At 37.2% G+C, this 16,868-nt stretch overlaps 1 protein-coding gene across 1 annotated transcript; it reads left to right on the forward strand.

Moving 5' to 3' along the window:
* The first annotated feature begins 1,541 nt into the window (after positions 1-1,541).
* Positions 1,542-15,499, forward strand: cln6b (CLN6 transmembrane ER protein b). The gene is made up of 7 exons (XM_007231191.4): positions 1,542-1,934; positions 6,013-6,133; positions 7,437-7,535; positions 10,305-10,493; positions 10,692-10,747; positions 11,672-11,794; positions 14,896-15,499. The coding sequence occupies exons 1-7, from the start codon at positions 1,864-1,866 to the stop codon at positions 15,170-15,172; spliced, it is 936 nt and encodes a 311-aa protein (XP_007231253.1). The 5' UTR covers positions 1,542-1,863; the 3' UTR covers positions 15,173-15,499.
* Positions 15,500-16,868: the final 1,369 nt, after the last annotated feature.

Below are 16,868 nucleotides of genomic sequence, written 5' to 3' on the forward strand. Positions count from 1 at the left end.
TACACTTTAGAAAGTAGGCTGCTCCTGCTTACATGACAGCGTTGCACATGGTGACTGGATTTTCTCAGCTTTATGAGGCACTCACATGAAATGTCTTTCACTTAACAGCTGTGCCTCGTCAAGAGTTAATTACTTGAATTGCTTGCCCTCTTAATGTATTGGAGAGCACCAGTTGTGTTGTAGTAATTCATATTATGGCAAGAACCACTCAACAAATAAAAAAAAACTTAAAGAAACGATGGTGTTTCAATCTGAAAAAATGGCAAGAACTACGAAAGCACCCTCAAGTGCAGTCGAAAAGACCGCCAAAAAAACGGATTTTACCACCACGCAGACCACGCAATTATTTATTTTTTGTTTGACACCAAAGAGACACCGTACATCCAAGTTAAGCTAGACAAGGGTCTTATTCCAGCGGTGCCCAAAAAAGAAAGAAAATTAAGGGAAGAAAGTCCAGCACAGAAAGCTTGACAAAGCTCACAATTTTTTCGCAGCAGCAAGAAATGAAACATCTGAAATGAGCCGATCCCCGGGGCTGTTTGCCCGGCGTCAGCGTTGTGAAACGAGCCGATCTCCGGGGCTGTTTGCCCGGTGTCAGCGCTGTGGAACAATTCTGGTTGTGTTCATATAAACATAATACCATCTCTTGCAGTGTGACAAAAAGCAAATCAATTTTAAGTATATGTTTGTATAAATGCTCTTATCTCACCCCCAAATTTGAGATACTACAGTAACTGCTCAATCAAATGAATGTAAACATGCAGTAAAGAACATTGGTATTTAAATTGTTTGAAACTGACACCAATAAATCCATAATTCCTGCTATTTACTTACTTAGAAGTATTTTTTCTCAGTAGCATAGTCGCTATGAAGTCTGGAGAATAGTTTTGTGATATATTGATTATCGCTGAATCGCAATTTTGAGATATCACCATTATCATTAATTTACCAAAGCTAAAAGGTGCTGGAAAAACTTTAAAATGGGCCTTGAAAGTGCATGAATTTTACCTTGTAGAAGGTGTATGAAACCTTAATATTGCGTTTTGCTATAAAAAAGAATCCATTTGATCAGGTGATCAGGGCCCCCAGAAAAAACATTGCTTAGGGCCCCAGAACTTCCAAATCCGCCTTTGGCTCTCATCAGGACTGCCTCAGAAAAGGAAGCGACAAGTTCATCAGAGTTACCAGCCTCAGAAAACAAGTTAACAGTGTCCTAGATAAGAGCACCTTAATGCTTCACAGAGTATTTTGGTTTGTTTAACACATTTAAGTTTCTTAAATATTCCTTTATATTTTAGATGACTTAAAAAAAACAATACTATATATACTATACATATAAATATTATATTAAGTTGAAAAATCTAAAATACTAAGATACTAGCACAAATAATGTGTGCACATTAACATAATGATGCAATACGAGGCAGATGTAAGGGCGTGTATTTGTAGAGCAGGGGGATTAAATCCTGAAACACTGAGGGGAGGGGCGGGATTTTACTGTATTTTTTTAGATAATAAAATAGTCTTCAGCAGCTGAAATGGGCCGGTAAACACTGCGGTGGGGAAACAGCGCGGCGCAGAGGCTGAGCTGAGGGGAATGGTGTCAGACCCGCAGCTCATGTTACTCACAGTAACACTGAGACAGTACCGGACAGCTATGGCCACGCTGCTGGTTTGTGAGCACGGGACCGCGGGGAAAGCTTCCGTGGCTGGGCTGAGGGCTGACCCCGACCAAGCTGACATTACTGCTCACCTTCTGACTGCTGAAGCCGCCTGACAGCAGGAACTGCGGAGAACAGGAAGAGGACCTGAACCTGTGGAGCTGAGCTCATCATCTTTATTTATGGTGCTGCTGGAAGAGCAATGCAACAACCCACTACAGTGCGAAAGAGGCAGAAGGCCGCCCTGCAGCTGCAGCTGGCTTTTCTGGCCAGGTTTGACTGCTTTTAACAAGGAATTGATCTAGAGTTTTTTTTTTAGCAGCCTGAAGCCCAAAAGAGAAGCTCAGAACTTAAGTGAGACAGTTTATTAGACTTTAGCCTTTTTCAGTATTTCTCAGCCCTGGTCCTGGTGTATTCACTGCTCTGCACTTTTTAAGAGTTTTCCCTGTTTCCAACTTACCTGAGCCAAATAATATATTTACACTCCTTTATTGAGTAAAGCTGTGTTTTAAAGCAGAAAACCACCCAAAAAATAGCATTGGAAACACAGGAGGGTTGCGAAGCTATAGCTAATAGCTCCCAGTGGTTGCTATGGTATTCCATGATCTTGCTAAGTGGTTGCAAGGTGGTTGTTAAGGTGTTGCTAATAGGTCGTAAGATGGCTGTTAAGGTGTTGCTATGGTATTTGTGGTGGTTGCCATAGTGTTGGTTTGTGGTTGCTACAGTGTTCGTGGTGGTTGCTATTGTGTTGCTGTGGTGACTGTTGTAATGTTGCAAAATTGTTTGCTAAGGTATTGCTAGGTGGTTGCTAAGATGTTGCTAGGTGGCTGCTAAGGTGTTGTTATTGTATATGTGGTGATTGTTATGATGTTGCTAAGTAGTTGCTAGGTGGTTGCTATGATGTTAGTAACTGGTTGCAATTTTTTTTGTACGCTTCCTGTACGAATTCTGCATACAAACACACATCACTTCATCAGACCACACAATCTGGAGTTGGAATGGTGTTAATATCTAGGAAACTGCATGATATGACGGTGGGCCTCAAGACGGTGGGCCTCAAGGACCAAAGTTGATAAACATTGTTCTGGAAAAAAATCTTAAAGCTAAAAACTGTCTCAGTTCACTTTTGAGCTTCTTTTAGGGCTTCATGCTACTAAAAAAAAGCTTAGTTTGAATGTCTGAGTGTTTCCTATTTGAAACCATAACAAGAGTGTTACTGAGTCTGTGTGGCTTACTGACTCCCTGCAAGGAAACGTTGTAGACTTTTAGCACAAAAATGCTTTATAAAGACTTCCATTTTATAACAAGCAGATTAGGTAATAGTGTAGGAAAGGCATATCTTAGGCACACTATTGACAATGGCATAGTCAAGCAGAGTACTGCATCCACCTCATATTCAGCATGCAGAGTGCAGGAGGCAGCCTGCGTGATGGCTTAGAGACCAACCCGCAGTGAGAGGATTTTTGGTGGGGATTTGAAAGGATCAAATCGGATGAGATTAGTGTGTCTCTGCAGGCTATGTAAAACAGGAGATGCATTGCATCTCCACCCTCTGTGCATTCCTACTGACTCTGAAATCAGGGAAGAAATTAAAGGAAGAAACCTCTGCTGCCCCTTCAGGTATAATGCACACTTAGTTTAGACAGAGGCCTGATAAGTTTTTAGATCAGTGGTTTGCAAACATTTTAGACCACTTACCAAACATTATCCAGCTAAAACATCCAAACACCACCTACGGAGGCTCACAAAAACCAGTTCACAAGGCATTCATTCATAGTAGAGACAACTAGACATTTAAAAAATGAATGAAAAAACGATGGAATGAGACCTTTGACGATTGATTTTCATTTCTTAATGGAGAATATCTACTTAGGAAACTAACAAAGGGAAATAACAGAGTGAGTTAGACTTGCAAAAACAAATGGAAAAAAATTATATTGCGATATTTTGTTGTTCTGCAATGTAAAATATAGGAAATAACATAATTTAGCAACTATCAAAACAGAATTTAGCAGCTGTAATAATTCAATCTATGTATAAATGAATGATTGGAGTAACATAAATGGCATCATCTGTAATCTGGTAGCTACTGTCATGTAAAACATAAACAGTGTGAATTTTTCTTTGTATCAAGCAGCAAAAAAGCTTTTAAAATGTTTTTTTTTACTGTGGTGCAGGTGCCACAGTATTATACCCACTGTTTTATACAGGTATACTATACACAGGTCCTGTCCTACAGTGCTGTATTAAGCAAATGGTAACCTTATACAGACCTAGCTTGTTGCAGAGAGTGGTAGAGCATGTGAGTATCATGTCTCATGTTTTAAACTTCTAATGGGAATCTAAAGTAAAAAGAAAATAAATGATCTCTACTCAACTATAATCTGTGCTTTATGTTGTTTATTATGCAGTTATTAATCTAAATGCAAACATTTTAGTGATTTTTTAGTGGCATTTTTTGTTTGGTTTAGCTTGTGGTATCCTACAGGGTTCTATTTTAGGACCTGTGAGAGTGATGTTAATTATCTCAGGAATGTAATTACGAGAATGATGATGTTAGGGCTTACATACAGTGTCTCAGGGGTTAATTGTTGTCACCTGCTGATCACTGTTTATCACAAGGTTATTTATCATGTTCTGTGAGCATTCACACTCTTTTATGTCAAATATTGCAAAGGCATGATTGATGTTTGAATGCAGCATTTAAATTAATTTATGTAAATCTATTATAATACATGAAATACAATAAAATTATTTAGTTACAATCTTGCAGACAAGTGTACACTGATGTTTTAATGTTTAAAAAAATCTGTATTTCTACATACATTTAAACAGATTTACCCAAATTCCTAAAAATAGAACCAAAACAAACAAATGAGACACAAATATTAGAATTGGTCATTTCTTTAAGGAAATTGATCCAGTATTACATATGTGAGTGGCAAAAGTATGTGATCTTTCGCTGTTAGTATTTGGTGTGAGCCCTTTGTGCAGCAATAACTGCAAGTTAACATTTTTAGAATGACATCTGTGCTTAGGGTGGCTGTTTTGCTCCCTGACCTACATTGAGATTTAGCTCTGGAAAAAAATCTGAATCAGTTTCTCTGATTTTGATATTTATAGGTATATGTTTGAGTAAAATAAACATTGTTGTTTTATTCATTTAACTATGGACAACATTTCTTCTAAATTCCAAAAAAAAAATATTGTCATTTAGAGCATTTATTTGCAGAAAATGAGAAATGGCTGATATAACAAAAAAATCTCAAATAATGCAAAGAAAACAAGTTCATATTCATAAAGTTTTAGGAATTTTAACCCTGGTTTTCAATCACAGTTTTTATGCATCTTGGCATGTTCTCCTCCACCAGTCTTACACACTGCTTTTGGATAACTTTGTGCCACTTCTGGTCCAAAAATTCAAGCAGTTCAGCTTGGTTTCATGACTTGTGATTATCAGTCTTCCTCTTGATTCTATTTCAGAGGTTTTCAACTTGGTAAAATTAAAGAAACTAATAATTTTTATGTGTTTTTTTTTCCAGAGCTGTATATTTTGATATTTCCCTATTGAAATTATTGATATCATTCAAAATTCATTCTTCCAGGTCCAAATCTACCAACTACCAACACCATGTTTCACATATTAAATAAAGTTCTTATGCTGAACTGCAGTGACTTCCTTTTTTCATGCATAACGCCTCTCGTTTAACAAAAATATCTATTTTGATCTCATCTTTCCACAGACCATTGTCCCAAAAACATTCAGGCTTGTTAGCAAGCTGCATATGGCCAGCAGTCCTCTTGGCATGATCTTTGTTGATTGACCCTCCTATAATAATATTGTATATATTAATAACAACAGAAATTGAATTTCCTCTATTTTTACACTCTGTGTCTGACTGTAGACTAGTGGAGTCCAAATGTTTTAGTGTAGATTTTAAAACCTTTTTTAATTGTGTCATTTTCTTTATTGATGACATGAAACACCTCCACAAACTGTGCTGTGAATATCAGAGTTTGACAGACCCCTGTCCTTTAAATAAAACAGGGCACCCCAAGTTTCACTTGTGTGAAAGTGTGATGGAATTGTATATATATTTTTAAATATAGAACATTCTAGAGGGTTCACAAACTTCCAAACACCACTGTATCTTTATCCATGTCTCATCAAGGTCTGCCCATATTTAGATCGCAGGGCATATTGCAATATGTATCGAAAATCACGTAATATTTTACCCACATTGTTCAGCACTGCTTCATTGTAACACTAGAGACAAATCTGAATTTGTAGGGAACTTAACATCTATAATAAATATTAGCTATAGATTGTTAACTTTGTTCTCTTTTACAGCGACAGACATGCATCCAAGGACACAGACACCCCTGTGAAGAAGCCTCAGTTCCACTTAGACCTCTGGTGCTTCTTCACCATCCAGAACTGGGTACTGGACTTTGGTAGATCCATCATTATGGTTAGTAAATGATTGTGGGGGGAAAAGAATTTAGAGTAGAAATATAAATAGGTTTGTTTGGACTGAACACAACATGTTGCTATAAACACAACAGTTTTTACTCAGAGCAGACAAGAGACCTTTGATTTGTTTTTACCTAACAGATTTTAGAATAGCAATTTATCATCTAGCATCTGACTTGATCTTTAAACATCTAAACCATTCAAAATAAGCCAGTTTTTAGTGCCCAGTAAAACGATAGCCCTATTCAGACAGGATTCATTTTTCAGGGGAACATCTGTGAAAAATATTTTACATTTCTACTCAGTGATAAAACTCTTATATGCTAATAAAAAGTGTTTCTCACCTTTAGTTCAACTTCATTTCGTTTAATAATATGCATCCATTCCTGAAAAGCAGACCTGCAATGCATTTTAAAATGTTAAAATATTTGGTGGATATTTATGGCTAGTAATATAACAAATACAAATATATTAAACTGAAATGAGTTCCTCAAAAACTAAATGTTTGGAAGAGATTTGCACATTTCTTCCTCTACAGTGCATAATATTATTAAAGGAATTAAGGAATCAGGAATAATTTCAGTGCTAAGGAATTAATGAAATTAACCTAGACAACAGTCAATCATCAGAGTCCATTCCTATAGGTGTGCCATACGTGCTTCGGGTTAAACACACACACAGAAGCACTGCAGAGCGCAAACCTCTCTTAATCCCAACTCAACAATAAACAGATTAAAGAATAAAATAACATTGCTTATTCCCTTAAAAGAGCTGCTGGTGTAACTTCTCAGCGTGAACCCGTAGGTCAGTATCCCCTGCTGAGACGTACAAAGCGGCGCGCTGTTAAGATACAAATGCGCCAAAGTCAGAGCTCACCTGGCTTTTAAAGGGAATGGCAAGTGACACACTGATTGATTTATTTCACACTGTGACCAAAACACATCAGTGATTAATTAAGAAAATTTAATCATGCCTTTTGCACGTTTTGAGTATATTTTGTGCCCTCTTGATTCTAAAGACACACCGCAACTTCCACAATTAAGCTGTGCGATGTGCAATTGACTATGCACACTATAGATCGCTAAAATAGGGCCCTAAGTGTTTTTGAGACTGAAAGGCAACATTACAAAGTGGTAAATGCTTTACCATTTTAGAATTTTTGGAGCATGTTTCATGGCTAAAATGCAGAAATGGATGCATTAGCAAATGACATGAAATTATATTTATTTTACTTCAAAAAATAGTATTTTGGCTGAAGTATGGTTTAGATAATGTTGTGTTGTGTCCTTTTTTTATCTTAGATCCTGTTTCCTCTTCAGTGGTTCCCTCTGAATAAGCTTATTGTTGGAGACTATTTCCACATCGCTTACAATGTCATCACACCCTTTCTTCTGTTGAAGGTAAATTAATGTTGATGGTAGTAAGTATGTGATGTTGACGCTACTGTGGATAAATACAGCATAAAGTATAAAGATAAGGGGTCACAAAGCAAGCATGTGAGACGTCCCTAAAAGCCGCAGTGAGGGGGTTGTGTGTACTTGTGTGTTGACCAAATATTTAATCTCATCTAGTCTGGTTAATGTCTCTTTTTTTACTGGGCCAAACTTGCAGTCGGACTGTGTCTACAGTGGCAGTTATTACTGACTTGTTATATATGCAAGGGGCTTTGTTTTATTAACCACCTCCCTAAATCTACCATCATTTTGCATTTGTTCTGTTTTTGCACTGATTGCTGCTGATTACTGACCATTATGGACAAAACTGGAACAGCAAGCTATTTGACACTGAAATGAATGGAAATGTGGAACTGGAGTGTTCTTTATCACTTCTATATGTTCAAATATATGTCTTTGGCCTATAATTCGTAAATATAAGTTAGATTTATTGCCACAGCATTATTCACAATAATATATAGCTACAGTAAAACAATTGGGAACATTTTTCAACCACAAATGCAACAGTGGATTGTGAAAGTGTACAGCCATGCTTAAGTGATGTCTCTCTGACAATGTATTGTTTATTTATCCAAATATATGGGAAAAAATCTCCAGAATTCGCTAGAATAATGCCCTCACTTTATCGAAGATTGAAGTAAAATAAATTATATTGGGCTGTTATAATCTGGTAGACTGGTAGAGAACAGGGATTTTTTTTTCTATCAAGTAAGTTGTTTCATGACATGTATGGTTTATTTGCTTTGCATGATACTATACAGGACATGTATCCAGAATCATCAGTGTAATGTGTGCATCCACAACAGTCACATTGCAGTGGCTTTGTAAGGATATATTGTGCAGCCTTAATCCAAATAGACACTAGAGGCTACTTTGTTCTAAGACCCCGATTTACCAGGGCAAATGGTCTTTTTTTGGTATGGCTGGCCATTTAAGGACAAGTCAAGCTTTTTGTCAGTGTCGTCTTTTCAACTCCATTTTTCGAAACTGAAGCCTTCTCTGACATTTTACCAGATCACAAAAGGCACAGAGAAAATTAGAGGTGTGTGTATGAAAAGAGAGGTACTGAGCAGAGGTCAGCACTACCAGACTGAAGATGATGTATGACCCAAACACCCGAAATAATCCCCACTGGCCTTCACTTCTCCCGTAATATCTGACAGCCCTTTCAAAGCTCTGCTTGGGCTGTTGCATAGCCGAGCCCTTTAGCCCACTTCACTTTCTAAAATATGAAATTCTTTGAGTGCACCAAAGTCTCTTTTTAGGGATGAATGTTGCCCATTTTCTCTGATATTAGACTAAAAGCACCTTCATGCAAATCCATAACTTCATAATCATAATTATTTGCTAAGACTCATACCTGTTTTACAGTCAGTAGTAAGACAGTAGTCTTCTTTAATCTTGAAATATTCAGAACTTTTGAAAGTACCCTGAATAGAATGAACCTTTTAAATTTAGCCAAACAGGTCTATTGGTAGTTTTCATTAACAAAAAAACACCAATCATTGAATTTACAAGCTCAATTTCAAAAATGTTGATTTTCAGTGTAAAATGTAAATAAATGTAACTAAACACAGATGATTGCAAGGATTCGCCAGTCTGATAGACCCATATTTTATTCACACAGAACACTTATCAGATGTTGACCATTTTCTTAACCATGAATCAATTTTTTAATGGAGAAAGGTCTGGACTTTCTTAGGCACCCATACTGTTCTTCTGCAAAGCCATGCTGTTGTGATGGATGCAGTATGTGGTTTACTATTGTCTTTCTGTAATATGCAAGTTCTTCCCTGAAAGAGATGCTGTCTGGATGGGAGCATATATTGTTCTAAAACCACAATATATGCTGTTAAGCATTGATAGCGCAGCCTTTGAACTGTGCACTCATAACAAGCTAGATGGTCCATTTCCTCTTGTGTCTATAAGACACATTGTGTGTGATATCCAAAAAGAATGTAAAGTTTTGATTAATCTATGCACAGAACAGTTTTACATTATTCCTCAGTCCGTATGAATAATGAGCTCTGGTATATAGAAGACTGATGTGTTTGTGGATTGTGTTGACATGTGGCTTCTTGGCATGAAACAGTTTTAACTTGTATTTTTGGATTGCACGGTGAACTATGCTCAAAGACATTTTTTCTGGTGGTGTTTGTGAGCCCATTCAGTGATTTCCAGCACAGAAGTATGCCAGAGTTAATGCTGCCTGAGGACCCAAATATCACCAGCATCCAATATTAAGTGTCAGCATTGTCCTTTGTGTCCAGGGACTTTTATGAGTTTCTTTGGGTCTTTTGATGATATCATGTTCTTTTTATGGTGGTATACCTGATTTCTACTTTTGATATGTTCTGTTGTCAATAAAATATGGGTCTATGAGATTTGCAAATCATTGCATTCTTTTATTTACATTTATTAAAAGCCTTTATCAGCATCCCAACTTGAAGTTGTACTTGTATAAAATGTATTCATACATAATTTATAGAATAAAAGCAAATACATCCACACAGGGTTTTTAAAAGTGAACTTATTTTTTTGCAGTAGCTGTGTCAGTGTATATATATATATATATATATATATATATATATATATATATATATATATATATATATATATATTTATGTGCTTTAGTGTACAGAATGTAGTATATTGTGTTTGTGTGTTTAAACATTACTTTGTCTTTGTAAAGACTTTGACTCATTTCCTTTGCAGCTCATAGATCGCAGTCCTAAGACGCTGCCTGTGTCTGCTGTTTACCTCTGCATCATCGCTTTTGTGATGGGGGCCAGCATAAATCTGGTCGGAGACTCCATGAATCATCGGCTCCTGCTCAGTGGCTACCAGCTGCACCTGTCAGTGAGGGAGAACCCCATCATGAAGAATCTGAACCCACCTTCTTTGGTACAGAAATTTTCTAATGTTTTGTGCGCCGTGTGCTGAATCCACAAAGACTTCTGACACCAAAGTTCTAACTTAATGTTCGATGATTTTTTTATGTTTTTGATTCTACTAATATTTTACCAGTAGGAAGCGTAGAAATTGTGTAAATGACAGTAGAAGATCTAATATTCTGTTTTTTTTTTGTTTTTTTTTTTACAGGTTGATTCATTTGAGCTACTTTATTACTATGATGAACATGTTGGACGGTGTTTATGGTAAGTATTAAATATCTACAACAGGCTAACAATGCTAGTGATTTGGGCATAGCGTTGCCCATGCGAAAAAATCATTTTTAACACCATTAACAAGCTCAAAGTAGTTACACACTTCATTGGGGAAATTCTATGGGCTCTGACATTTAAAAGAACTTTTAAAAAGTGCACAAGTAGTTTATTAAAAATTACTGTTTATAATTACAGTACATCTTCATGTAGTTCTCCGGGCACACCTTCTTGAAATTAAGTCACAATAAGTTGACTGAAGCGCATGAATTTAAACAGATTGCAAAATGAACTCAGTGGAAATGCATGAATTCCAGCTGTTGCTGAAAATGTCTCTATAACATTCCTGCACTTTAATGCAATATGTTCCCCTATCCTACCTATTTGTTCATGCTGTTGGGAGCATCAGCTAAAGTGCTGGGAACTGTTTGACAAAAGTTCGTACTTGTTATCATGTTTCACTTCACCCCAAGTCAATTTTACACTATATTTATCATTTAACTCTGGGAAATCCTAGTAAAACTGTAATGAACTAAATTGTAATGAAAATACACTAGGAAGCAAATATTACCATAAATATAATCTACCACCTAGAGATGTGGAGGTTGTACAGATAAGACCCACTGTAGTAATGTGCATAGTTTTTCTGACCTTGTAATTTTGTTCTTGTGTTTGGAAATCACTTTTACAAGTGCTTGACTCATTGTTTCCCTGAGGACACGATGCATTTGCATATGGAGTATGTGCTTAGGCTGCCCTACTCACCTCTGCATTTGAGTACATTAACTTAGTAACATCCATAAAACATAAGGGGTGCATTTCTAAAGGACAGAGTTTGCTCACATCCTTAGAGCTGTGCATTTTCAAGTATTAGTACTTTTTAAAATTGTACATTTCTGTGAACATTTTATTCAATAGGTACATCCCTTTCTTCCTCATCCTCTTCCTGTACTTCTCTGGATGTTTCACCGTCCTCAAAGTGGAGAAGAGAATGCCCCAGTCAGCTTGGCTGCTCCTGGCTCCGAGTTCCCTGTACTACTGGTCAGTATCCTTCCTTTTAACGATTTGATTCCAGTCCAACTTTCCCTCTTTTAATATAAACCTTCAAGATTAGAAGAGAAATTCCAGCACTGGAGAAGAGTACAATAGCTTCTGAGTTGAACCAGGGGTTGTAGTTTATTTTAATACCAGCCGTTTTCGAGAAGCTGGTAATCAATGTAGATACATCCGTGCAAATTGCAGTCTTCCCCCTTTAATTATTTATTACTGTAAAGCCCAAACCCCCAACCCAGCACTGTTATTTAGAATTATTTATAAAAGGGGAAGAGTTTGGCGGTATCAGTTGTAGGACTACAGCACAGCCGTTGCTTGAGGCAGGGCCAAGCGTCGTCTCATCTGACAGGAGATAAAAACAAGGGGACACCAACAAGCTCCGATGTCACTGTTAAACACTGTTTCCAGGGTGTGCTAGCACTAATGTCTCTGAGCCAAACCAGGACACAGTTCAGCACAATTCAAGCTTTTATTGCCATGTAGAGGAGAGAAGTAGCACAGAATAACACTACATATTGTGTAACACAGCTTTTCTTTACGTAAGTCACGTTTACATAAAGTCTTGTTTTTTTAAGTGTTGTCAAGGTTAACAAGTAAAGCATGTAATTAATCATTCAACTTTAATGCGTTTAATGCGTTATTCCTTTGAGCTACTTTATTACTATGATAAATATGTTGGACAGTGTTTATGGTAAGTAATAAATATCTGCAACAGATTTACAATCCTAGTGATAGGGGCATAGCTTGCCCATGCAAAGAAATCACTATTTTTAAACCATTAGCAAGCTCAAAGTCGCTCCACACTTCATTGGTATAGAATTCTGGGGGCTTTGACATTTAAAAGGAGCCACTGAGAACTTTGAGTGCACACATAGTTTATTAAAAATGAAAAATGTAGTCCTCTGGGCACCACCTTGAAATTAAGTCACAATAATTTGACGGATGAGCACGGACAAATAGGTGGGATAGGGGAGCAGATTGCAAAATTTACTTTAATGCATAAATTCCAGCTGTAATCTTTAAACTTTAATGTGTTTTTTTTTTTTACTTAAATAAATCTATTTGCAAAGTTTGGCCCAACGTCCCCCCATCATTCACTCTTGTCAGTGATTTTATTTTGCAACATAAACATTGCATCACTACCGCTGAGTTTAGAAGATTAACATTTTATTTTTTCAGATAGAAATATGGATGAAATCCCACAACTAATTCTCACCCTCTTACCCCTCCCTTCTATTTTTATTCTTCTACTTTTCTCTTTCTCTCTCTTACACACACTCTCTCTCTCTTACTTTCACAAAGACACTTTTTAACAGCTTCCAAAGGCAGTGACAGTCCATATATTCCCTATAATTACTGACAATATCAATGAATGCAAATTGATTATAAAGTGTACCTATATATGTTATGAGGTGTTCGCTTGTAGGTGAGACTGAACACTTAATTACGTTAATTAGAGGAGTTTTAATCCAGGCCTAATATTGGGATGGAGGGAAGATAGAAGTTGTGAATGCATTTAACATTCCTCGATCCACAGTGTCACATGAATAACAGAAATATGTACCGTATTTTTTGCACTATTTGCCTTATAATCCATTGCTTCTTATGTATGAATTTTACCAGTCAGGTTGTAAGGTGCAGTAAAGCCACTCTGCTGAAGTACAGCGTTAAACAGGAGTTTTAGTTCTCCAGCACCGAGGCTGGAGTAACATTAGCATTAGCCGCTAACTGCTATTTCCCTGTTCAGAGGTGAGTATTATCAGCCTGTAGCCTGCTCCTAACCCCGGCTAACACTGATGGAGCAGTTAGCCGCTAATGCTAATGCTCCAGCCTAGTGCTGGAGAAATTCGGAATGTAAGCTTACTGTAAATAAAGAAGCGCTTTACTCACCCAAATAAACTGTTTTCAGGAGAGAAATCTGTGTAGATTAACATCCAGCGCTTGTTTCACTTTAAAAGAAAGTCCTTTTTTAGTACAGTTTTGTTTACTTAGTTTAGCTTTACTTAACTTAGTTAGCTCTTAGTTAGCTACTTCCCACCACCACCACCCAGCGGCGAGACCTGCTGAATAAGAAGTTCCTTTTAGTGTCTCTTAAAATGCTCCTTATAATCCAGTGCACCTTATTTATGAAAACAGACCAGAAAATAGACTTAATTTCATTGATAGTGCACCTTGTAATACAGTGCGCTTTATAGTGTGAAAAATACGGTAGTAGAAGTCTTCACCACCCACTGTGGACAGTGCAGTGGGTGGTAATTGTCCGTGCAAACAGACAAGCGACTCGGGCAGAAGTTACACCCACATTCAGTGCAGAAAACACACACTCATATCCCACAGGTCAGTGCAGCATTCTTTAGCTGCCATAGGACATAAAAAAAATTTAAGGGAGAGTAGCTAATTTGTAGTATTGTGTCCCTTTATTTTTGCCATGTCCCATTAAAGATAAAGCACACTGCAATGACTTTGGCATGTTGGTATAGATTTAAAATAATTGTTTGTTAGTTTGTTTTAACACTTTTAACACTGTTCAAAGTTTTAATAGTGATTAATGTTATGTTTTATGTGTCATGTAAAAGAAAAAAGCATATTTTAGTATTTTGACAATGTTTCATTTTTACCACGTTTCCTAACGCTCCTCAACATGGGAGTCAAGAATTATAAACCAAAGATAATGCATTTTCACCTCAACCAGGAATGCACAGAATAGTGGGAACTGAAAATATTTATCTGAACATAGCAGAAAAAAGTCTTCAGCCAAATGCGTGAATAACTGATTTGCTTCATAACAAACAATATTGAGCTTTGTTGGAATGTCTGCTGGGACGTGAAGAATGTTCACTGTTCATTTAATACTTTTTTGTACTAGCTTTTTCTATGAGAAGCAACACAAAATACATTGAGTCTATTTATTTTATTTAATGGTTAAAAAATGTGGCAAAATGAATAAATACCTTTTAAACAAAAAGGGATTTGTTATTTGGTTTTCTGCCAAATATTCCATTTTGTTTTCAGTTCTGGCCCAAAAAATTGCATTTTGCATTACACCAAACATTAACAGATACAGAAACATGTTGTTTATCTTTCTCTAGGTACTTAGTGACTGAAAGACAGATCTTCATCCTCTTCATCTTCACCTTTTTTGCCATGACAGCCACTGTGATGCACCAGAAACGGAAAGGATTGGTGCCTGACTGTAACGGACTATTTCTGCTGTACAGCTTCTCAATAGTTTTGATTTTACTCACAGTCTGGGTCAGCTGTCTGTGGAATGACAAGATCCTCCGTAAAAAATATCCAGGAGTCATCTATATACCAGAGCCCTGGGCCGTCTACACACTGCATATTAGAGATAAACCCAGACTGTGATGTCTGTGTGACAATTATGACTGTGTCAGGCCTCTGCAATGCCTGTGAATGAAGGATGTCTGAAGAATGAAGAATGTCTGTTCCCTTTTTCCTTTTTTAAGTTTAATCTACAATCCATTGTACATTGTATACTTCCTACTTTTAATTAATTGAGGTCTGAAGCTCTACCCTAGTCTTTTTCAGTTGTTTGGAAATTGGTGCTACATTCAAGATATAAGTTTTTTTTACTGTTTAAGGAACCTTATATGAATCATGTTATATTTACACAATAATTATATGTTTACTGACTTTTTGAACATGCAATAAAACCCTCACCTTCTCTTTTAACATGGTAATGGTTAATATAAATTACACTTAACTATGTTGCTTTCTTTCAAACTATGACAATCAGTTGTAATCCTGGGATTAGTGCAGGCTAAAAATATGTAAAATTAAAATAAGTGCGTGCTATGAATATTTAATCTTGGAATTAGTTTATCCTACAAGTATTTAACCAAGAAACTGATACATGCTATTAATAATTAATATTGGTATCAGTGCATGTTGCAAATGCTTATTCATGTAAATAATGCATGCTAGAAATATTTACTCATAAAATTAGTACATGCTAAAATCTTTAATCTTTGACTTAATGCTTGGTCCAATGGTAATCTTGAAATAAATATGTGGTACAAGATATATATATATATATATATATATATATATATATATATATATATATATATATACACTGCTCAAAAAAATAAAGGGAACACTCAAATAACACATCCTAGATCTGAATGAATGAAATATTCTCATTGAATACTTTGTTCTGTACAAAGTTGAATGTGCTGACAACAAAATCACACAAAAATCATCAATGGAAATGAAATTTATTAACCAATGGAGGCCTGGATTTGGAGCCACACACAAAATTAAAGTGAAAAAACACACTACAGGCTGATCCAACTTTAATGTAATGTCCTTAAAACAAGTCAAAATGAGGCTCAGTATTGTGTGTGGCCTCCACGTGCCTGTATGACCTCCCTACAACGCCTGGGCATGCTCCTGATGAGGTGGCGGATGGTCTCCTGAGGGATCTCCTCCCAGACCTGGACTAAAGCATCCGCCAACTTCTGGACAGTCTGTGGTGCAACGTGACGTTGGTGGATGGAGCGAGACATGATGTCCCAGATGTGCTCAATCGGATTCAGGTCTGGGGAACGGGCGGGCCAGTCCATAGCTTCAATGCCTTCATCTTGCAGGAACTGCTGACACACTCCAGCCACATGAGGTCTAGCATTGTCCTGCATTAGGAGGAACCCAGGGCCAACCGCACCAGCATATGGTCTCACAAGGGGTCTGAGGATCTCATCTCGGTACCTAATGGCAGTCAGGCTACCTCTGGTGAGCACATGGAGGGCTGTGCGGCCCTCCAAAGAAATGCCACCCCACACCATTACTGACCCACTGCCAAACCGGTCATGCTGAAGGATGTTGCAGGCAGCAGACCGCTCTCCACGGCGTCTCCAGACTCTGTCACGTCTGTCATGTGCTCAGTATGAACCTGCTTTCATCTGTGAAGAGCACAAGGCGCCAGTGGCGAATTTGCCAATCCTGGTGTTCTCTGGCAAATGCCAAGCGTCCTGCACGGTGTTGGGCTGTGAGCACAACCCCCATCTGTGGACGTCGGGCCCTCATACCATCCTCATGGAGT

This window comes from Astyanax mexicanus, chromosome 2 (assembly GCF_023375975.1).
Source record: "Astyanax mexicanus isolate ESR-SI-001 chromosome 2, AstMex3_surface, whole genome shotgun sequence".
Taxonomy (NCBI): domain Eukaryota; kingdom Metazoa; phylum Chordata; class Actinopteri; order Characiformes; family Acestrorhamphidae; genus Astyanax; species Astyanax mexicanus.

What these genes read in the sequence shown, in the direction of transcription:
- cln6b (XM_007231191.4), top strand. Translation starts at nt 1,864, where the DNA reads ATGCAACAACCCACTACAGTGCGAAAGAGGCAGAAGGCCGCCCTGCAG. An exon ending in CATGTTGGACGGTGTTTATG is followed by an intron (nt 10,748 to 11,671) that starts GTAAGTATTAAA and finishes TTTATTCAATAG; the next exon opens with GTACATCCCTTTCTTCCTCA. An exon ending in CCGAGTTCCCTGTACTACTG is followed by an intron (nt 11,795 to 14,895) that starts GTCAGTATCCTT and finishes ATCTTTCTCTAG; the next exon opens with GTACTTAGTGACTGAAAGAC.